At 43.8% G+C, this 20,767-nt stretch overlaps 1 protein-coding gene across 2 annotated transcripts; it reads left to right on the top strand.

Annotated features, from left to right (window-relative positions):
• The first annotated feature begins 3,225 nt into the window (after positions 1 to 3,225).
• On the top strand, positions 3,226 to 10,719 carry LOC109775816 (uncharacterized). 2 transcript variants are annotated; one of them, XM_020334517.4, is made up of 13 exons: positions 3,226 to 3,492; positions 3,994 to 4,237; positions 4,342 to 4,383; positions 4,709 to 4,780; positions 5,224 to 5,359; positions 5,503 to 5,660; positions 6,378 to 6,456; positions 6,807 to 6,961; positions 7,276 to 7,437; positions 8,122 to 8,271; positions 8,754 to 9,014; positions 9,445 to 9,717; positions 10,093 to 10,719. In XM_020334517.4, exons 1-13 carry the CDS (start codon positions 3,341 to 3,343, stop codon positions 10,327 to 10,329), a joined length of 2,121 nt encoding a protein of 706 aa, XP_020190106.1. In that variant the 5' UTR covers positions 3,226 to 3,340; the 3' UTR covers positions 10,330 to 10,719. The 2 variants fall into 2 exon arrangements, with proteins under 2 accessions (XP_020190106.1, XP_020190105.1); XM_020334516.4 differs by having other exon boundaries at positions 6,801 to 6,961.
• Positions 10,720 to 20,767: the final 10,048 nt, after the last annotated feature.

The raw sequence follows: 20,767 nt of genomic DNA, 5'->3' as shown, positions 1-20,767 counted from the left end.
GTGGTTGACTTTGGAGGGAAAGTGCAAACTACAGACGACAACTTACGCATCGCATGCAACAGCTGGGATCGCGGAAAAATGGTGACGACAACACATAAGTGACATCGGTCTCGAGTTCCAGGTGAAAGCCCATGTTGGTTATACCAAGCAATGACGATATTTTTATGCCGTTATCTTGTTGAAGGCATTGTTCGGATATGCTCAGACTGGCTTTTCAGGGTGGAAACCTAGATACCAGCCTTGCATGGTTGGATCCAGCGACGGCGGCGCTCGAGTGTCGATTCGTTCCTGAAGGCATTGCTGTTAAAGAACCTCATCATCCATGTCGTGTCATGAGATGATTGGTGCAAATATGGTCAATGTTGTAGTTTGCCGATCGCAGATCTGATTGCTTTGGGTTACACATAGCTTTAGTCTTATATGACTGCAATTTGCTGGCGTGTTTTTGTGTGCGTGTGTTGTTGTTGGCCGTATGCAATCTAGCTATGCAGAGATCGCATGTGTGCTCTTTGTGTCGGTATCATCTTGATATTCCATTTTGAGTCAATAAACCCACCATTTGTAAAAAAAAGGCCAACACTCGGCAAACAAGGCATTTGCAAAGTTTTTGCCACGTGGTACTCATCAAATAAGGCATTTGCCAGGTTTGTGCCACGTGGCTCTTTGTAATTTCTTTCCTTTTTTTCTTTTGTTTCATTTGTTTGTACATTATTTGTTTTCATTTTCTCATTTTCTGCTTTGTTCTTTTCTATATTTTTGCCCCCTATATATTTCCATTCATAGGCATTAAGTGCATTCAAATTTTAACTGCACGTGCATGCTTTTTTTCAAAATTGGGTTGTAAAATCATGCTTACGTTCTTGAGTCTATGCGTATGCCTTATCCAAAGAAAATAGGAATTGCAAACCCTGGGTTGCCAAGACTCGACCCCGAACAGGGAGGTTACTGGTTTTTAAATTCCAAAAAGGGCAAACAAAGTCTAAAAAACATTAACTTGACATGGTGTCCTCGTATATAATCAATATGTTATGGTAAAAAATGAGTAGGTTTTGTAAGTGTTTTGAAGTACACTGCTTACAAACCAGACCATGTCCAAGAACAATCCTGGTTTCGAGAGAACGGGTCTGGTTTGAAGGTGAAATTTCTGTTGCTTCATCATTTGACCTTAATTTTTTTTCATGCTAAATATACACCATCATATGTTCCATGTAAAAATCTAGCATTTTCTAGTTGGTGTTGACAAAAGGCCTTGGAAGATATCAGTTGGTGCTTCTGGCTGATCAACGACCTGCAAGCCACGGTAACATCCCATTAGATTTTCTATCAGTTGCGCACACTAGGTAACATCCCATTTAGCGCTTTGCCTGGCGATTTCCCTTTATGATTGTCATTTCATCTAGGTTTTATATTTTCAGCTCGTTATTATTTCACACAGTTTTTTATTTAGAAGATTTCAAATATTTCAGAAGAATGTTCATGAATTTGAAAAAAATTCATGATTAGATAAAAATGTACATGAATTTTAAAAAAATCATGGAGTTGAATTTTCTTCATGATTAAATAAAAATTTCATAAATTTTTAAAAGATTCACAAATTTAAAACTTACTAAAAAACTTCATTAAATACAAATGTTCACGATATTTTAAGAAAAAGAAAGTTGGGATAAAAATACTGAACACAAACTAAGTAAAAAAAGAAAAAATAAACATATATGAAAAAAGATGGAAAATACTAGTCGAAAGCCGATTGAATGGAAGCTATGGGTTTGCCCATTACAAACTTACAATGGGAGAACGTGGGCGCTTTGAACAATGTTGAAATATTTGGCGCCTTTAGTTGTGGCCGAAGATAGGGAAAAAGACATGCCAGATGTGGCTGAAGAGCAAATCAGAGAACTTGTGCATATGGCGGTTGCGGTGGTCGAACAAACTCAAGAAGAGCGGGTGTTAGGCTCTTTACCGGGTACCTAACTTGGCAAAAATGTGAAACTCGGCAAACAGACACTTTGTCGAATGTCTTGGACAAAACACTCGATAAAACAACAAAACTCGGCAAACAGGGCTTTGCCGAGTGCTACACTCGGCAAAAGGGGGTCTTCATTAAACTGCAAAAGGGGGTCCACACTCAGCAAAAGTAGACCACAACCCATGAAGCTTCCTCACTCGCTGCTTGGTCTACTTGCTTGGCCTCGCCCCCAGTATTAAACGGGCCAACCTATGACATGCTAGCCCTAATGGCCCATGTGCTTTTCGAGTTGATGATTAGTCTTTGGGCCTATTTTTTGCTATAAATATCATGAAAATAAAAACAAAAATAATTGGGTGGCCTTGTAGCCCAGGCATGTCCCCAGGCATCGTGACGGGCACAACCCACTCCCAGTTCCTGTTCCGCGCCGCACCTTAAGCGCCAGTTATAGCACAGCTCACTAACCGGCACACACCCTCCACTGGGCTATGTATGTAATTGGGCCGGGCCATGTAGCTTATTTGTTTCACCGGGTCTTTGGGAACCTTTTCAATGATTGGGCTGATGGTTTTGCTGGGATGTTACTCTTCTCGTTTTCCCCATCATGGGTTTTTGCCGGCTTTCTTATTTTGTTTTCCATTTTTGTCTTCTTTTTCTTTTTTGGTTTTAGTTTTCTTTTTTCCCTTTTTTCATTTTTATCAGATTCGTGAACTGTTTTCAAATTGTTTTTTATTTTTCCAAATTATTGTTATTTTTTGAAAAAATGCGTGAACTTTTTCAAATTCTTGAAATTTTTTCGAAACCTATTGATTTTTTAAAACTAGAAACATTTTTTTTTCTAATCTTTGTGAAAATTTTCATTTATGCGAACTTTTTTCAAGCTGCGTACTTTTTCAGAATTGTGCACCTTTTGAAATTTGGTAACTTTTTTTAAAATCCGTTACTTTTTTAATTTTCGCATTTTCCAAATTTTCTACTCCCTCCGTCCCATAATATAAAAACGTTTTTGACACTATATACTAGTGTAAAAAACGCTCTTATACTAGTGTAAAAAACTCGTAACCGGCATAGAAGGCGCCGATCTGGCCACTTAGCCGCGGGCCGTGCTGGATCGTCACGTGCCGGGATAACGCGGGCTAGTGGGCTGGCGCGCATGGCACGGCCCAGGGTGGCCAGGTTCGGCCGCGAGAGAGTAAGCGGCCCGGCACCGAGTAAGGAACGGAGCAAAGCGGCAGCACGACCCCGTGGTCCGGTCACGTGGCGCCGTCTCCTCCCTCTCCTCTTTCCCAAGCAACGCTCCCCTCCCCCCTTTTGTCCCTCTCTTCTCTGCTCGGTGGGAGGCCGGAGCTGCATGTAGCTGATGAGATCCCGGCCATGGCGGGCCCCACCTCGCGGCTCCTCCTCCTCGCCCGCGGCGCCGACCTCGGCCGCCGCCGCCGCCACCTCCACGGCCCCCTCCCCCTCCAGTCCGCCGCCGCCGACGACCTCGCCCTGCGGCCCCTCTCCGCCGCGCCATCTGTCAGAAGGTAATCGCATTTTTTTGCTCCATTTGGAATCTAGATGCCCCCGCAGGAACCCCCGCAGAGAGGCAACATGCGTAATAATGTACCTAGGCATAGAGGAACACGCTTGTTATCTATTTGTTCCTTTGTCTATCAGTATTCACTATTCAGTAACCCACTTTGTCAGCTGTGGCGTTTTTCCTGCATACTCTAGTTGGAAATTGGCACGCATGCAGAGCTGTGCCAATTATGGCCTGTGTCCATAACTCAATTGATGTATAAGTGCGATGCTGTAATTTCTTTTTATAACTGAATGATGTGCACACGAATCATTGATGCTGTAAGTTTCTTCTCCATTTGGTGGTAAGTGGAGTTGCCACCTGAACGAAAAATAGCTAGTTCAAGGGGGGGGGGGGGGGGGGGGGAATTGGCGGTTTCGCTCCAAACGCAGGTTAAATTGTTCTGGTGTTGTTTGGCTAGACTCTGGAGACATGATTCTTAAGCCAGTCGTTTCCTGTTTTGCAGCTACTCAAGTGCATTCACAAGCGTGCATGGTGGGAGACCGTCATCGGAGTACGCAAAGATCAGGAAGGAGTCGCTGGAATCAAAGTTTAGAAGAATCCTGGGATCAAGTTCCCATACGCTCTTTGCCGACCGTGGCTTCGGTCCGTTCCTTGCAGTGTACAGGGCGGCAACTATCTCTTATCATGTTGTGAAGCTTACTGTTTGGCATTTATTGCTCAGCGACGTGCATAAACGAGCTGAGAAGGTATTTTTCTTTGTCCTGCGTTCCTTCCTTCCTTCCTGTTACCTACTTGTCCTATTTGTGGAGGAACTGAGTGCCTTGTGTGGTTATCATTTTCCCTGTTTCAGTTCCGGGAGACCTTGATACGCTTGGGGCCTTTTTACATCAAGGTAGGCCAGAACAATGTCTGTAGAAAATGATAAAGAATGGGAGATCTCTACAGTGCGGCATAACTTCTTGTGTTATATTATTGCTGCTGTTTACCTTTTGCATATTGTGAATACTGAAAAAGAGTCTAATATGTGAAAATTTATTACCATGACTACCAGAACCTCTGCAATTAGAACAGCAATGGTCTAGTTACATCAACATTTAAAGTGCTCACATGGATTTGGTATAGTGGTGGACTTGTGAGATTTATAGTGTAATCCTTTTCCCTGTCCACGGTTGGGAGTTCATAATGTAATCGTTTCCTTATCCTTCCACACCATGCAGCTTGGACAGGCATTGAGCACGCGCCCTGATATATTGCCCAGCGCATATTGTCAAGAGCTCTCAAAGCTGCAGGTATCGTCTTATCGTGCTTTACATAGTTTCACTTACTTGATCGAAGACCAACACTATTGTAGTGATATGGCTTTCTATGCCAAGCTTTTAAGGATATTATATTTTTGCACTGGAATGAGAAGGTCAGGGATTAGAGATGGAGATAAGTTTCTGGAATCAAGGCATCAATATATGGCCACTGAAAAGTTTTGATCCTAAAATGGCAATAACCCATTGAGATTTTCTGTAATTAACAGCACTAAATTCAGAATCTGAAAGCTGAGAACTTGTTGTACTCCCTCCGATCCATATTCATTGTCGCAGCTTTAGTACAACTTTAGTACAAAGTTACACTAAAGCTGTGACAATTAATTTGGATCGGAGGGAGTACTATATTTTACTCTTCTTTCTTTTATTTATTGACGATTTCATTTCACTGTGCTTGCTGACAACAATCTCATTAGGATCAAATACCACCATTTCCTACTCGTAAAGCAATCAGGACTATCGAGTCTGAACTGGGCTCTCGAATGTCTGATCTATTTGCTGATATCAGCCCAGAGCCAATTGCAGCAGCATCACTGGGGCAAGTATACAAAGGTTAGTTGTATCTGATTAGGATTTGGCTATTTTCATATGATCATCTTTTTTCTCATTTATTTTATTTTGCTTCCTTTAGCATATATTTCAGATCTGAATTCTCCAAATTGAAATGCATCCCTTTGATATTTCAAGTCATGCAGCTCATCTACACTCTGGAGAGCTTGTCGCAATCAAAGTTCAGAGGCCTGGAATGGCACCCCTGCTGACCCTAGATGCACTTCTATTCAATATGATTGGAGGACAGCTAAAACGATTTGCTAAGGCCCGCAAAGATTTATTGGTAGCTGTTAATGAAATTGTGAGTTTTCACATCTTTTTAGCTCTGATCTTGACCCTTGGCCCTTACATTTTCTTCATTCTTAACTTCCCTGATTAATATAATTTTGTCCAAGTTGTTTTTTTCATATTACTTTCATACATATTAAATATAGTGTTTGTCTTGCTATGGATTCTGTCCACTTCAATGTGTTGTATAAAATGCAGAGTGTTTTATAGTGTTTATCGCGTTGAATTCTGCCACTTCAATGTGTCGGATAAAATTCACATATGGTTTTTTCTCAGCACACATTTATGGTGGATTGTCTTTGGATTATCTGTATAGCATACTAGGAACTGCCAAACTGTAGAACCTTTAGGATTATATTACGATTTTCTCCCTTAAGCATGCATGATGGCCTCGTGTGTTGTAGCAACTTGTCATGGTTCTCTTCATGGTACTTTACATCCAAGTGACTTATCTTGGGTAGTTTATTATTGTGATGCTTTCTGTATTGCCTTCTAAATCACAAACAATAAATATATCATATATGTGTCCTGTAATAAATGTTATCAAGGAAATGACATGGGCAGCTGGGTAGCAAGAAAGTTGTATTTATTCGAATCCTTTGGTCAGGCACTTTGGCAATTCTTTTTGGAGAGGATGAGCCAGCCTGGGTTTGAGTCCAGTTGGGTGGGTCTTAGACTTTGATATCCGGTACATTATAGTTAATTTGGAGTGCACCTTTTGTTTCAACAGGTTAGGCACATGTTTGATGAGATTGATTATGTTTTAGAAGGAAAGAATGCTGAAAGATTTGCAATCCTATATTCTCAAGGTGAGTTTGACATCTTATCTATTCAATTCATGATTGTCAGTAATGTCCTCTATGTACATATCATTGGCATGGGGACTACAACAGAATGAAATAGGCATCAGCTACTATGTCAGCTAGCAGTTAGCAAGCCTAGAAGGTACTGGTACCCTAACTATAAGAAGCAGGTATTGAATTGTGTACTTAAGCTGGTGAACAGGTTATCTCAGTTGTTAAGCAAGTAATAGAGCAGGATATAGTAAATGATCATATTTCTCATCATGAAACATCTTTTCAGCTCCTAACTCTATCTGCATTAATTGACATATGCAGCTCTGTGTAAAGCCATCATCTTGTTTTCTTGTCAGGTTCAGGTGGTGAAGGCAGGACAAGTATCAAGGTCCCAAAGGTCTACTGGACTTATACACGTAAATCTATACTAGCACTGGAATGGATTGACGGGATCAAACTAACCGATGCTGAGCGCATCAGCAAAGCCAATCTTAACAGGAAAAAGATGATTGATGAGGTAAACTTATAGTGGTCCTTAACCAGAAATTGTGTACCTACATTTCTTTTGACCGGATGTACAGACATAGCCACATAGGTACTATTGATATTGTGTTGACTAGGTTCCTTCCTTTACAATTTGTGTTAGATTGTAAATAATTGGATTATTTATACAGTATTTTGTTTAGCTGCCAAAGTTGGACTATCTTCTGTATGGGTATTTCGCCGTTTCCATCATACTTATTCATTATCTTTGCTAATCGTCTGTTAGTTTGATTGTGCTGTTGTGTTCTTATTTTGTATGCAACTCATTTTTTGTGTTAAACTTTATAGGGTCTCTATTGCTCGTTGAGACAGCTTCTTGAAGATGGGTTTTTCCATGCTGATCCCCATCCAGGTAATCTGGTGGCAACTGAAGACGGGTCTCTTGCATATTTTGACTTTGGTATGATGGGTGATATTCCAAGACACTATCGAGTGGGACTCATACAGATGGTAACCTTCATCTTTTTACGTCCAAGTATGTTTGTTGCTTGTTTTTTTTTCTGAATTCACCTGGAGCATCTTGTCATTCTTATTAATGGTAAAACTAGATACATTTCAAACATAGATAATACGTGGCTAAACCTGTTCTCCTGTTCTCCGTTTTATTATATTTCGAACCTATTGGGTTTAGGCTTTTAGTTTATGGTTTGCAAAGATTGGAGAAGAATTTACTATGAGTATATTTCGGGTTTGGTTTAACATCGGTAATCTTGTTTCCTATGCTAAATCATGTCTAGTTGGAAGTCGAGTCTGGAGCTTTGCCAAGAGATAGTCGACTAAACGATCTTATCGTTTCACAATTATCATATGTGTGAAATTTGCATGAAATGTAAGTTAGTACAAATTAAGAGTTCTATATCTTCCAAGTAGTATAGAACTGAGAATTACTGCAATGTGTCTGTACTCATACACGCAAAAAATTTAAGCTAGTTATGTGTCATGGATCAAATTATAATATAAATAGTCTTGGCGTGTTTTGGTACATGGGCACTACCATATAAGCAGGTATGAATGGTTTAAAAAAAGCGCACACATGTTTTATTATGAGTTTATATGGCCTTTGTTGGTTTCATTCGTGTTACTTTATTCAAATACGAAGTAGAACTTAATGGGAACTGAGTTCACTTGTTTCAGCTTGTGCACTATGTTAATCGTGACCCATTGGGCTTGGCGAATGACTTCCATTCACTCGGATTTGTCCCTGAGGGAACAGACCTACACGCAGTTGCAACTGCATTGAGTGTTGCCTTTGGTGATGGAAGGAGGCAATCAAATGATTTTCAGGTTAGTTAGTGTTCTTCTTTCCAGTATATGTTCTGTTATGATAATTTGTATTCTGTCGTGCAACGTCGAAATCAATGGACACCTTAATCATAGTTGAGACCTAGGAGTGCACATGTGGTATATAGCCCTTAACTGAACCAAACAAACAGCTAAAATAACATGAATGTTTTAGTAATAACCACAGTGAAGCTATGCTTAGAATGACAATTTTCTGATGCATCTCGAAAAGTGTAGTAGACATGATATAAAAAAAATTAATGGAGCAATGACATTTTCTTCTCTCTGCACACTTGAGGTTCCAACATTGTGTAAGTAATTAGCTGAGCTCATGGTTCTAACATACATACTGTTCGGTCACTGGGGTCTCTGTCACATTCTCCAGTCTTGTGTATTGCTGCCGTCTCCATTTGCCCCTTCAATTCGTAGTTTCCTAACCTGGATGAGTTGGCACATTCTAAATCGCTATTTGCTTCTCTTTACAGGGGGTAATGAACCATCTGTATGACGTCATGTATGATTTTAATTTCTCTCTTCCTCCTGATTATGCACTGGTGATAAGAGCACTTGGTTCTTTAGAAGGGACTGCAAAAGCACTGGATCCTGATTTCAAAGTTATTGAGAGCGCTTACCCATTTGTCATCGGGAGGCTCCTTGCAGACCCCAGCCCTGATATGAGGAAAATATTGAGGGAGCTTCTGATACGTGATGATGGATCCATCAGATGGAATCGACTGGAGCGTCTGGTATGTAATTCTTAGTTGTTTTTGTTTCTGTTTCCTGTCTTGTTGGAACTGTTTGCAATGCACTCTTAAGTCTTAATATTTTATAACTTGGTATGAATATTGTCATGTCTGCGATGGCTGCAGCATCATGGCTCTAGTTCTGATTTTTGCCCCATCTCTTCATGAGCATGAATAAGAAGTCCCTTGTTACCCTTGTTTACTAGTAAATGGGAATAGCTGAAAGGTTTTGAATGCATCCAGTGCTGTAACAGTTTGTACAAATTTTAGCGGCGGTCATCATACATCAGCTGACATGGGACTAATAGAAATGTATCATAGTGTTGAGTTGCTATCATTGTCATGAATTTATGTGGCAGCTGACCCTTGGGTGTTCTTTTTTCTTTCTAGCTTTTGTTACTACATTTCATCCCTACTATCTTTCAATATGCAGATTGCAGCTATATCTCAACAGTCGTCAGAAGAATCTTCAAAGAAACCTGGAGACGAGAATACTGCCAGCAGTTCTGACTGGAGATCATTCGATATGCATTCGGTTGTTTCAGCTACAGAAGACCTTTTTCATTTCATTTTATCGAGGAAAGGCTGGAGGGTTCGTGTTTTCCTTATCCAGGACATTGTGAAGGCTTCTGATGCATTCTTACAAGAAACAACATTTCCAGGTATATTTGAGGAAGAGGGAAATACAGGCGAGCTAAATCCAGAGGTTAGTCAATGCTTGTCATGATTTCTCATTTCTAATCGCTTACATCAGTGTACTCCGTGCTGAAAACACCCATTTTAGATTGCATGAAACTGGTCGTACTGCTTAACTGTTTTTCACAAATTTACACTCCAGTACTAGATGCATGGCTGCTGCATCATCATTGCATCCCTCGGAATCATCTCAGAATTGCGTTAGGTGTCTGTTTCCCAAATCCCCCAAAACAGTTGGTCTGTTTAATCAGAGAGAAAAAGAAGAGGATGATGATTCTATGGCTACATGAGTTGGTCTTTAGTGGCATTTCATATCAGAACTGTGTTACATGCTATAGTGCCTTAGTGTGTATGTACTGAAGGTTTTCTTCTTTTGAACTTGTAGAGAAGTAGAATGATCAGAAGGTTGATTAATGGTGTTCAATCATTCCGTCAAGCAATCAGTTTGGCCCCAAATGCCTGGACCGCAATGCTAATCCGTGTCGCCCTGAAACCTGAATCTCAAAGATTCATTCTTGACGTATTCCTAGCCTTGGTGAACTATTCCCATGACAAGGTTCCAGAAACATGCTGGATTTGTATGTCGAAATATCTCAACTACTTGGACAGGCAGTGGAGGTAGGTAAAATGAAGAATGAAAATGCTCAGTCTGCTAGCTGTGTTCGGAATCTTGTGTTCAGTGCTAATATCTCTCATGCTCCAAAAGCTCTGCTAATATTATGTCATGCTCCAAAAGCTGCAATGAGCGTTTGTTGTCCTATTTACCACATCCTCTGTTTCTAAATATAAGAAGTCCCGTTGGTTCAGTTTAAGCTGCCAAAACGTCTTATATTTAGGAATGGAGGTAGTATTTAGTATTGCACAATCATCCTCATGTTTCTAGAACTTGCATTCTTTGTGGTAGTTGGATTTAGTTACGCTGGCGTTAAGTGAAAATATTTTTTGAGTTCTTGTATGCAAATTCCAGAAATGTTACAAGAGAGTTCAACTTCTTAGTAGGATTCATGGGAAAGTGAAATTGCACATAATTCCTTTTTCCTCTCAATCTACGGGAACGTCACATTAATGAGAAAACAAAAAGGTCAAGCCTAAGGTTTGATTCTTGGTAGGCTTGGGGTAGTACCACCATCCAACCATTGGTTGCCATGCGATTTCTCTGCGCATTTGAATGTGATCAGTGTGCCTTAGCACTTAGCAGGCAAAGTAGACATCTGCTGGTTAGTCTCGTCGTATGCAGGGTGAAGCTGAGGGGAGAGCATATTTGATTGCATGGCCTATTGCAATTTTTGCACATTCCTCCAGCTGTATAATTGGAAGGAGGTATGCTACCACATATGTTGCGGTGGAAGAATAGATGATGAAGACATGGTTCTTGCTGAAGTTAGGGACTATCATTGGTCTTTATATCTCAAAAAGAGTGTGCACCTTATATTCTGGAGCGGTCGGAGTATTAGTTTCCGATCACTCGTACACTAATTACAGCACTTAGTACTATGTTGCAGTTTTTGCAGCGCACGTGCACTTTTTGGCTCTACAGGGCGCATTGTAGAGACGGAAAGCTGCATTTCACGTGCTTCCTGAAAGAAAAAGGGCTCCACACGTGCGCTTAATACCCTAATTTCTCACCTGGGTTGCTCGATTTCAATGTACCAAATTACGGTCACAAATGACAGTCACTAAGTTGGTTTAGGTTGCATGTATTGTGCGGCGTACTATGAGGCAAGGTTTCACCTCCAGAAAATTCACGCCTCTCCCTGACGTGTGACTAAATGAAGCGGGGGAGAGAAGCGGCATCATAGGAATTACTCCCTCCGTTCCTTTCATTTTTTGGGCACGGTGACCAAGGCACACAATGATAGAGGTGTTAGGACAAAAGTATCCTTGGCAAATTTTTTGGTTAGTGGTAAGTATAAATCAATAAGTCCAGGAAACTAAGAGATACATGCAATTGAGGGAGAGATAGTTTCCTTCTTTTAATACAATGAGAGATACAGGAAATCAGAAAAGAGATACTTTCCTCTTTCTGGAGGGATAAAAAGGGAATTACGAGGATTTAGAAGAAATGCATATTACATTGTGAAATTTTATCAAAAAACAAATACATCTTATATAAAGGAACGGAGAGAGCATGTGCTTCCGAAAGCGTCGACGAAGAAATCACAGAGGCAAGCAAACTAGACCAACGAAATCAGGGATAAGTTCCCAAAAAATCCGGATGCTTCAATGTAATCCTGTACGTCCTGTAACCGTGACCCTAATTGAGGGAAGTAATAACTGCTCACCCCACGTTTTACGAGCCCATCACACGCTCAATCGCACGGTGCTGGAGTAGTCTGACTGCTAGCGGTTCCCTTTAACTAACTCGCATTCCTTGTAAGCCTAGCCTCGTCTCCCTATATAAGGCGAGGAGGGACCCCCGAATTGGGAGATCACGTCTTATAACCTTACAATTCAATATCTCTTGTATTGACATTAATTATACGCAACTGCTTAAACCCTAGGTTCGCTCAAATTCCTTTTACATGTCTTATTAAGTGTTGTAGTGTTGTACAAGTTATTAGCAAATTTCAACTTAGCATGGCTTGCAACATGTGGTTATGCCAAGGTTTGTTCTAGATTCTATTCATTTGTAGATATTGTCTTATTTTACGCAAATCGTGTAGATGATTATTTAGGGAAGGCTTCCGAGTGAAGCTGCAATAATGTTGGCAGGGTCGGAGGGAGGTTGTGGGGTAGCATGAGTTCTTATGACAACGTGTAGTTCATAATGTGGGGAACGATACATGTTATGCTTTTTGCGTGCTAAAAACTACAAATAAATAAAGCCTAAATAAATATAGTAGTTAGATAATGTATTTCGTTAAGATTAAAATTATATTGTGATTAGCAAAGTTCTTACAAAATTTGCTATGAGTTCTTCCCATTATTTATCTTTTGAAGCATATTCAAAAATAAATAGACTTGATTCCATCATTGCCATTTCAAATATATTTGAACATGAAATCCGAGCATAATCCTTAGAATACAATACAAATTAGACGTCAATTGTTTGAAATTTTAAAAATACAAATGATTTACACTTAACTTAGAAAGAATAAATCATTTCAGGATCGAATAATTAAGCTTCATTATAATAAATACTATAATTGATGAATAACTACAAAAGATAAGAAAACCTTAGGTGAGTCTTGGGTTTCCTAGATGTTCAACTTCTTCCTAACTTGCAATGAAAAATTCAAAGGAAAATAGATTTGGCTAATATTAGAATGTTTGCATCTCTACTTAAAAAAGGATGCCTGAGAAACTACTAACTAGACTGTTTCCTAGTCATAGAGAGAGAGAGAGAGAGAGAGAGAGAGAGAGAGGGGCAAATCAACCATTTCCTAATCAAGGCAACCATAAGGCACAATTCCAAAAAAATGACCAGCCAGTTCACAAGGATGAATACCCAACCTTTAAGGCATCAAAACAATGCTAAGGAGGAGAAGATGGACAAAACAAATCTATTTCCTTTTCTCTAAGGTTGTGGGACGAATATCCTGGTCCAACATCTCTTCTCTTTGGGCGTGTTTGGTTACAATGCCGATTCAGCCTGGCCCGGCGTGCCTGGCTCTATTGAGCCGGTTTGAGGGGATGCAGGCCAAAAAAACTCCAGATGCACATAGTTTGGTTGCCTGCATACCCCTAGTTGCATGAGACAACCATTTTTGACCCGGCGTCTGGTTGCCTGCAATGCATTAGGCGCACATATGACATGGTGTTTGGTTGCAACCTGCATAAGGTGTTGTCACCACTTCTAACTAGTGGTGAGCTTACCACACAGAATCTGAACATGTAGCGCCATCTACTTAAACAAATGACAGTCCATCCTAACTACTATCAAATGGCATTACAAACCTGTGTTAGTGCTCAACTTGAACAATACAAGCGTATCAAGCCATGAAAAGTGTATATTGTCAATGCTCACCTTAAAGTATGGATACCATCTTGGGCTTCCGCGAATCTTGGGTGGAGTCTGGCCAGATGGTCTCCTGATCATCTCTCCTCTAAGCTCCCCAACAGCATAAAGCACCTGCTTGAAGTACCTAGAGATGGTCTCATTGATCTCCGGAACGTGTTGTGAATTACCCTGAACCTCCGGTTATGGCCAACAACATGGAGGAACATGGCCACTTGCTCTTCGACACTGGTGTTGATGCTATCTTGTAACAGCCCCCTGCTCCTGAAGGTCTCGACAAGCCTGGCAAAGGGTGCTCTTTTCATTCTAAGCATCCACAGAGCCTCAACGTCATTGCAGTTGTAGATGTAGTTCAGATTTTGGATCCTCTCCTGTTCCCGGGGAAACAACGGACCATAGCGGATCAAAGGTCTCCCAGCATGACGAACAGCTCTCTGGTGCCTGAACATGACCCATGCCTGAATCACACAAATCAATGCTGCTGCCTGGATTATCAGCCTCATCCGTGCGTCCATAACCTAGTCGACATCGACGGTTCGTTCAGTGGAAAATCGATCCTACACCTAGCTTAACGGCCTAACCACTGAGCTAACAAAGGGGGGGAGGGGGTGCTGCTTACCGGCATCGGAGACGAGGACGGCGTAGGGGGAGCCATGGCACATACTAGGTCGACCAGACGGTGGCCAACAGCAAGGGCAGCACCAGATCCGCCGCAAACGCCGCCGCCTCTTCCGCTGCCGCCGCCGCCTATAGCGCAGATCTGAAATCGCAGCCGCCGCCGGTGGTGAGGAAGTAGGGAAGAAAGGGAGGCGGTGGCTATGGGTGAGCGAGTGAAAGGGGGGTGAGGCTAATTTGGCGCCGGGACGGCGCGCTAGATTCCATCTCCCGCCATCCCCCCTCGCCCTCGCCTCGCTCCCGCCCGTGCGACCTCGCGCCGCACTCAACCTGGCTCGCGAGAAACTGCCGATCCGAGCGTTTCCAGCGAGCCAGGCTCTGGGCTGCTTTGAGGAGCGTGCGATGCAGGCCCAACAAGAAAACCAGGCAACCAAACAGGCCTCTCCCTTCCCGCGCGGGCCTGGTTGGGCTCGATGCGGGCAACCAAACACGCCCTTTGTTCCCTATGTGCAGTCCACCTATTTTTTTGTCAGTCGAATGGGCCAAGCTCATCTCTCTCTTGTATTTTTATTTTTCTTTCTCTCTCGCCTGGGCTGCAGCCCAACAAATCCCTCACTTCATTTTTTTCCAGCTTCCTGATGGGCCTGGTCGAACTAGCCAATTCCTCAGCGAAGCAATGTCTCGCACATACAGGAAGAGAAATGGCCTAGCAATCACGCATGAATGCTGCCTCCTGCCCTCACCCTCAACTCCCATAAATCTCAACTATTTCCAGTTCTGAAGATATGTGGTATGTTCTCTCATTCCCCTCAGCTCTCCATTTTTCATCTAGTGCATCAGGAGCTAATTCAGCTTCATAAATATTTATCTTCGATCTCTCTTTCTTGTCAACTTCCTCTTCGTCAACATTTGCAGCAAAAGGTCATCATCATCTTCACCTACGTCACAATCATTCTCACAAAATTCTGAATAAGTTTCACCTCCTTCTAAATGTTCGTTATCTTCTGAATTCTCCCTATCTGTCTCCTCCTCTTGCTCTACATCTCCTTCCTCCTATGCTTTCCTCTTTGACTAGCTCATGAAGGCATGCGTTGCCACGCCTGTCCATTTTGACAATCAAATGGTAGGAACTTACAAAAATTTATGTATATATAAGCATGAAACATAAAAGTGAAATTTACATGGACTGTCGTATATAAGAGTTAGTAATGGAAGATGTTAAGGCATATAAAATCTACAGAAAGAAAGTGAGACCTCTCCACATGTGTGTTTTACTTATATGTGTCCTGTTTTCGTGGTGTCGAAATCTTGCTAACATATATGACAAATAGTACACCTTAATAATTATGGTCAAATTTTTGTGTTGATAGCCAGAAAATAAATATTTGACTATCAAATTCGTAATTTGTGATTAGAATGAAAAACTCTAAATATTGGCTAGCTGTAGGAAAGTGTACCTTAACTCAAAACTAAACCTTTGACCGCGCAAATCATTTTAGCTTAAGATAGGATTTTGTCTCAACTACTTTTTCATAGAAGCATTCGGTGCTCATAAAATTATGAATGTGGCCAACAATTTGAAATATGTCAACACGAAATTATATGGACGACAATCATATTATCCTTCCATCTGACAAGCTATTTCAATCTATGTGATATATATCATATTATAAAAGAAAATAATACTGGATGCCATTGTATAAAAAAGGATTACCTTATCATATAGTTGTTCTATGGTATGTATATATGTAAGCCACGGTAAAATACAATGAGATAGAAAGAATACAAATCAAAAGCTTAATTAATCTATGAAGATTCTAGAACTTGCCAAAAGATCTCATAACAAAATAATATTGTCCGCAATAATCGCAAAAATGATATGATGACAAAGGATTCGATTGAACACAGGTGACAATTATTTCACACCTCAAACAATAGACCACTTCAAATGACATGCCAAGTTACTAAACAACTTCTATGCGCTGATGTTGAATGACAATGATGAAATGATGGTACCTTATGGTGAAGTGAGCCTTCAACACAAGGCGCCTATGCAGGAAGAAAGGCTCCAAAATATGATAGTAGGTGAACATATAATACCTTCCTCTTAGAATTCAGTGAATACAAACTCCATAGCACAATAGACATCACAATCGATTTTTTCTATGAACAAACTTCATGCTAGAGACGAAAGTTAGTTTCCACATATTTGCACATCTCACTAACAGATCTGACAATACAAATAATTGCCTACAGTATACTCTATGTTAGAAGGGAGAGAGGGATTTGGTGGAATAGTTGTTGTATTGCATGAGCCTCACGGGCATATATATAGGAGTACAATGATCAACTTGGAGTATAAGACAAGCCAGAACAAATCCTAGTCTATATCGTCTTCCCTAATAATCAATATACTCAACATCCCCCCGCAGTCACAACGGTAGCGACACAGACGGTGAGATTGGAGAAGAATCCGAAGGCAAGCCGACGGACACCCCCCCACAGTCGTAACGGTCGATGCATCGCAGAGTCGTGGTTGGAGTGAAAACCAACGAGGTTGCTCAAGCAAGGCGGTAGCCCTTTGTGCCGTTTGTCGATGTAGCCGAGAGTGTAGGGTGGTGTAGCCGTGGTTGAGGTAGCCGTGCGAAGAATGCCGTGGTCGATGTCGAGTCGGGGTGGCCGGCGTCGAGGAAGTCGTCGTGGAGCCGCGGGCGCAAGGAGGCGCCGTGTTAGTCATAGGCACAGTGGTGTCGAAGTAGTGGTGCGCTGGGAAGAAGACGTTGTTGACGACATGTCGCGGCGGGTTTGCCAAGCCCGGGGACACATCATAGACGAAGGCACGCACTGGTGTTGCCAGCACCGGGCATGCGTAAACGGACGAAGATGAAGTTGATGAAGCGCCACACCAGGCTTGCCAGGCTCGGGGACACGTCTTGGACGAAGCCACGCATCGGTGTTGCCAGCACCGGGCATGCGTAGACGAGGAAACTGCACGAGCTATACGCCATGTTGAAGAAGTCGGAGAAGCCAACAGAGAAGGACTCGACGACGGTTGCGGCGCCAATCAGCGTGGGGCCGATGTCAGCCACGGTTGTCGGAGTAGACGATGTAGTCGAGGTAGATGACGGCGACGCTGGCGACGGGCTGGTGCTGGACGAAAACGAACGAGGTGGAGGGGCGACGGCGGCCAAAGAAGAGCGGCGGCGGCGGCCTAACGGCGGCGGCGACTAGGTTAGGAGTGCGGCGGCGGTGCTCGAAGTAGGCGAAGAACCATGACAGCATGACGAAGACCGGCGCGGACGGTGGCGTTCCCGAGCCAAGGGAGATGGCGCGGCACATACCACGGGAGGTCGACACGCGATGACGGCGGAGTGGACCGTGGGCCGCGACGCAGTGGCGGCGGGCAAGTCTGGGCAACGGCGGGGACCGTGGGCCGCGAAGCTACAGCCCGAAGGGGCAGCGCAACAGCGAAACTCGGGTCGGTGCAACCGCGGAAATGGTCTCGGGACGGCGCCGTGGACCGCGTGCCCCGCTCGCTACGGCCCGATGGGGCGACGCAGCGGCGACGCGAGGGTCGGTGCAGACACGGGACGGCCTGGAGCAGACGGCCTCGTGGCGGTCGTAGACCGTGGGCCGCGATACTACCGCCCAAAGGGGCGACGCAGCGGTGACGCGGGTCGGTGCAGCCGAGAGAAGAACCACGGAGCGGCGGTGCTGCGGCCCAACGGCAACCTTCAAGCGGAAGCCTGGCGAGGGAGTCAGCCACGACCTGACTAACCACACAAGTCTCTAGTCCAGGTTTATCGCCTATTCGGGTTCCATCCGCAAGGAGATCCGGCCGGGGTGTCGCTCACGGCCCCAAACGATGTGTACAGGGTTCCAAGCCCACCAAACGGGCGGCGCTTGGTATACCCGGCCACGGTGCCTAGTCTGTCCCAAGCCCACCTGTACCGGGTGCCACTTGGTAGACTACTAACACTACCTACAAACACCAGAAACTAGTTGCAACTTCTGGACAGAGATCATGTTGATTAATAAGTCGAGAGGGGCACTTAAGCATTCCAATGCGTGGTAGTAGCTGTTCATGGATCACAAACACAGAACTCAGTTCCTGAGGACGGCTTCAATGAGACAACCCACCATGTACTCCTACATGACCTCTCACCGCTACCTTTACCAAATCGTGTTCACACACTTAGCTCTCAACAGTAGGACATATTCACCACATTCCAATTCATTCCCGATAAATCAGACCTGACTCAACTCTAAGTAATAGTAGGCATGACAAACAAGCATGAATGAGTAGGCACATCAGGGCTCAAACAACTCCTACTCATGCTAGTGGGTTTCATCTATTTACTGTGGCAATGACAGGTCATGCAGAGGAAAGGGGTTCAACTACCGCAGCATGTAACCGTTGAAACGTTGTTGTCCTAATGCAGTAAAAGAGAGCAGGAGCGAGAGATTGGGATTGTATCGGAATGAACAAGGGGGTTTGCTTGCCAGGCACTTCTGAAGATAGTATAGCTCTTCATCAGTGTCATCGATCTCATCGTCGAAACCACGTCTAGTGAGAGGAGACAATTACCGGCAAACAAGGAAGAACACAATCAATGCAATGCACAATACGATGCATGATCATGACATGGCAAAATGAGTGTGTTTTGGCTAATGCAGATTTGAACAGGGTGGTTTGAGTCCATTTGAATCAACGATTCAAATGCAAACTCAAAATATGAACTCATATAAGTGCATTATCTTGTTTCATCTAACCAGAAAGGTTAGGTTGCTCTAACATGCATGAAATCAGTACAGATGGATAGATTGGATTTTTATGATCATTTTTCATATATAAATCTTTTCATTCTGAGCTATAGATTATTTTCTATGATTTTTAGAAGTTTATAGGATTTTCTGGAATTTCCTGAATAAGAATAAATCCAGAAAATAATTTATAGCGTCAGCATTACGTCACAGTGACGTCAGCAAGTCAAATGGGCGGTCCAGGTCAAACTTGGACGGTGGGGCCCACGTGTAAGTGTCACAGGGGCTAATCCTATTTTACTTAAACCTAAACTAGGAAATTAGCAGGGGCTGGCCCCACATGTCAATGACCCAGGGGAGGTCAAACCCCTGGTCAACAGGCCTAACACGGCGTCGGTTAGCCGCCGGCGAGGTCAGCGGCGCTCTTGTGCCTCGGGTTTCCTCTACGGGGCACCGTTCGAGGCGCCGTTGGGCTCTACGGGTAGCTGGCGCAACGACGCGTCCGTTGGTGGCCGTGGTTGGGCCTGGGGTGGCCGGAGTCAACGGCGGCGAGCTCAGTTGCGGCCGCCGGAGTTCGGGCGTGGGTGCGGGCAGCGTTGCGGTGTGCGAGCAAGCGAGCTGAGGCGCTAGCGGTGGCCTACGTGATGCGGTGAGTGGGTTGGACGCGCCGGACAGACCATTTGGTCGCCAGAGTGTCATCGGCGGCGAGCGCAAGCGACGGCGTGTTCGGTCACAGGTGGGACGCGGCTATAGCGTGCAAACGGGTCGGAGGAAAGGGGGGGGTTCGGTTTGGGAGCTCACGGCGGTTGCAGCGGTCGCCTCGTCGAGCTCGGGGAGGGGCTGGTGACGACGGGAGGTCGCCGGCGATCTCGGTGACCGAGAGGTTGAAGACGACGCAGTGACAATGGAGCAGGGCTTCCGGCGAGGCGTGAATCGGCGGAGGGGACGTGGGCGGTGTTCCGGTTCTTCCGGACGCGTCAGCGAGGCGAGTGGTGGACGGTGGCCGCGGTGACAGCGAGCGGCGGCGACGAGCGCGCTCGGGTGTGCTGCGGGGAGAGGAACAGAGGAGGGGAGAGAGAGCAGCGAGTGAGGGGGAGGGGAGAGAGGTCTCAGGGCATCTCTATGGGGCGAGGGGGGAAGGGAGAGCTCGCCAGCGCGAAACAGGAGGTGGCGCACGGGCGCGCATGCGCTGTCTCCCTCCTCTGCCTACTGGCAGAGGTAGGTGTGACTCGCACGGGCTAGGTGGGCCGGCCCAGTCAGGTAGGTGGTCCGGGTAAGCTTCCTCTCTCTCTCTTTTGTAAAACTTCCTGTTTTCTATTTTCTGCAATTGTTTTGGCTTTATTAAAAATACCTAAACACTTTCAAAAATCACCAAACTGCTCATGTCCACTGTATAGGATATAACCAACATGGAACATTTCAGTTTAGGATTATTTGGACATTTAAAATATTTTACAGCATTTAAATGCCCAAATGCAAATAGAGTATGATTTAATTCAGTGACCCTATGATGTCCTAGAAATATGTGCACCATTTTTGTCAGAGGTTTAAGACCAAGGCAAAGATGATGAATATTTTAGAAGGGCATTTCAGGTTCATTGAAAATTATTTTATTTGGACCCTAGTTGAATTTCATTTACTGCTAGGGTTTATCAGCCCCCATTTCAAAGTTTCATAAAATTTAGACATGATGCATGGAGGCTAATGCAAAGGCAGGCAAGGC

Source organism: Aegilops tauschii, chromosome 7 (genome assembly GCF_002575655.3).
Source record: "Aegilops tauschii subsp. strangulata cultivar AL8/78 chromosome 7, Aet v6.0, whole genome shotgun sequence".
Lineage (NCBI taxonomy): Eukaryota > Viridiplantae > Streptophyta > Magnoliopsida > Poales > Poaceae > Aegilops > Aegilops tauschii.
Note: the sequence above shows the minus strand (reverse complement) of the source record. Positions and strands in the feature narration are given on the sequence as shown.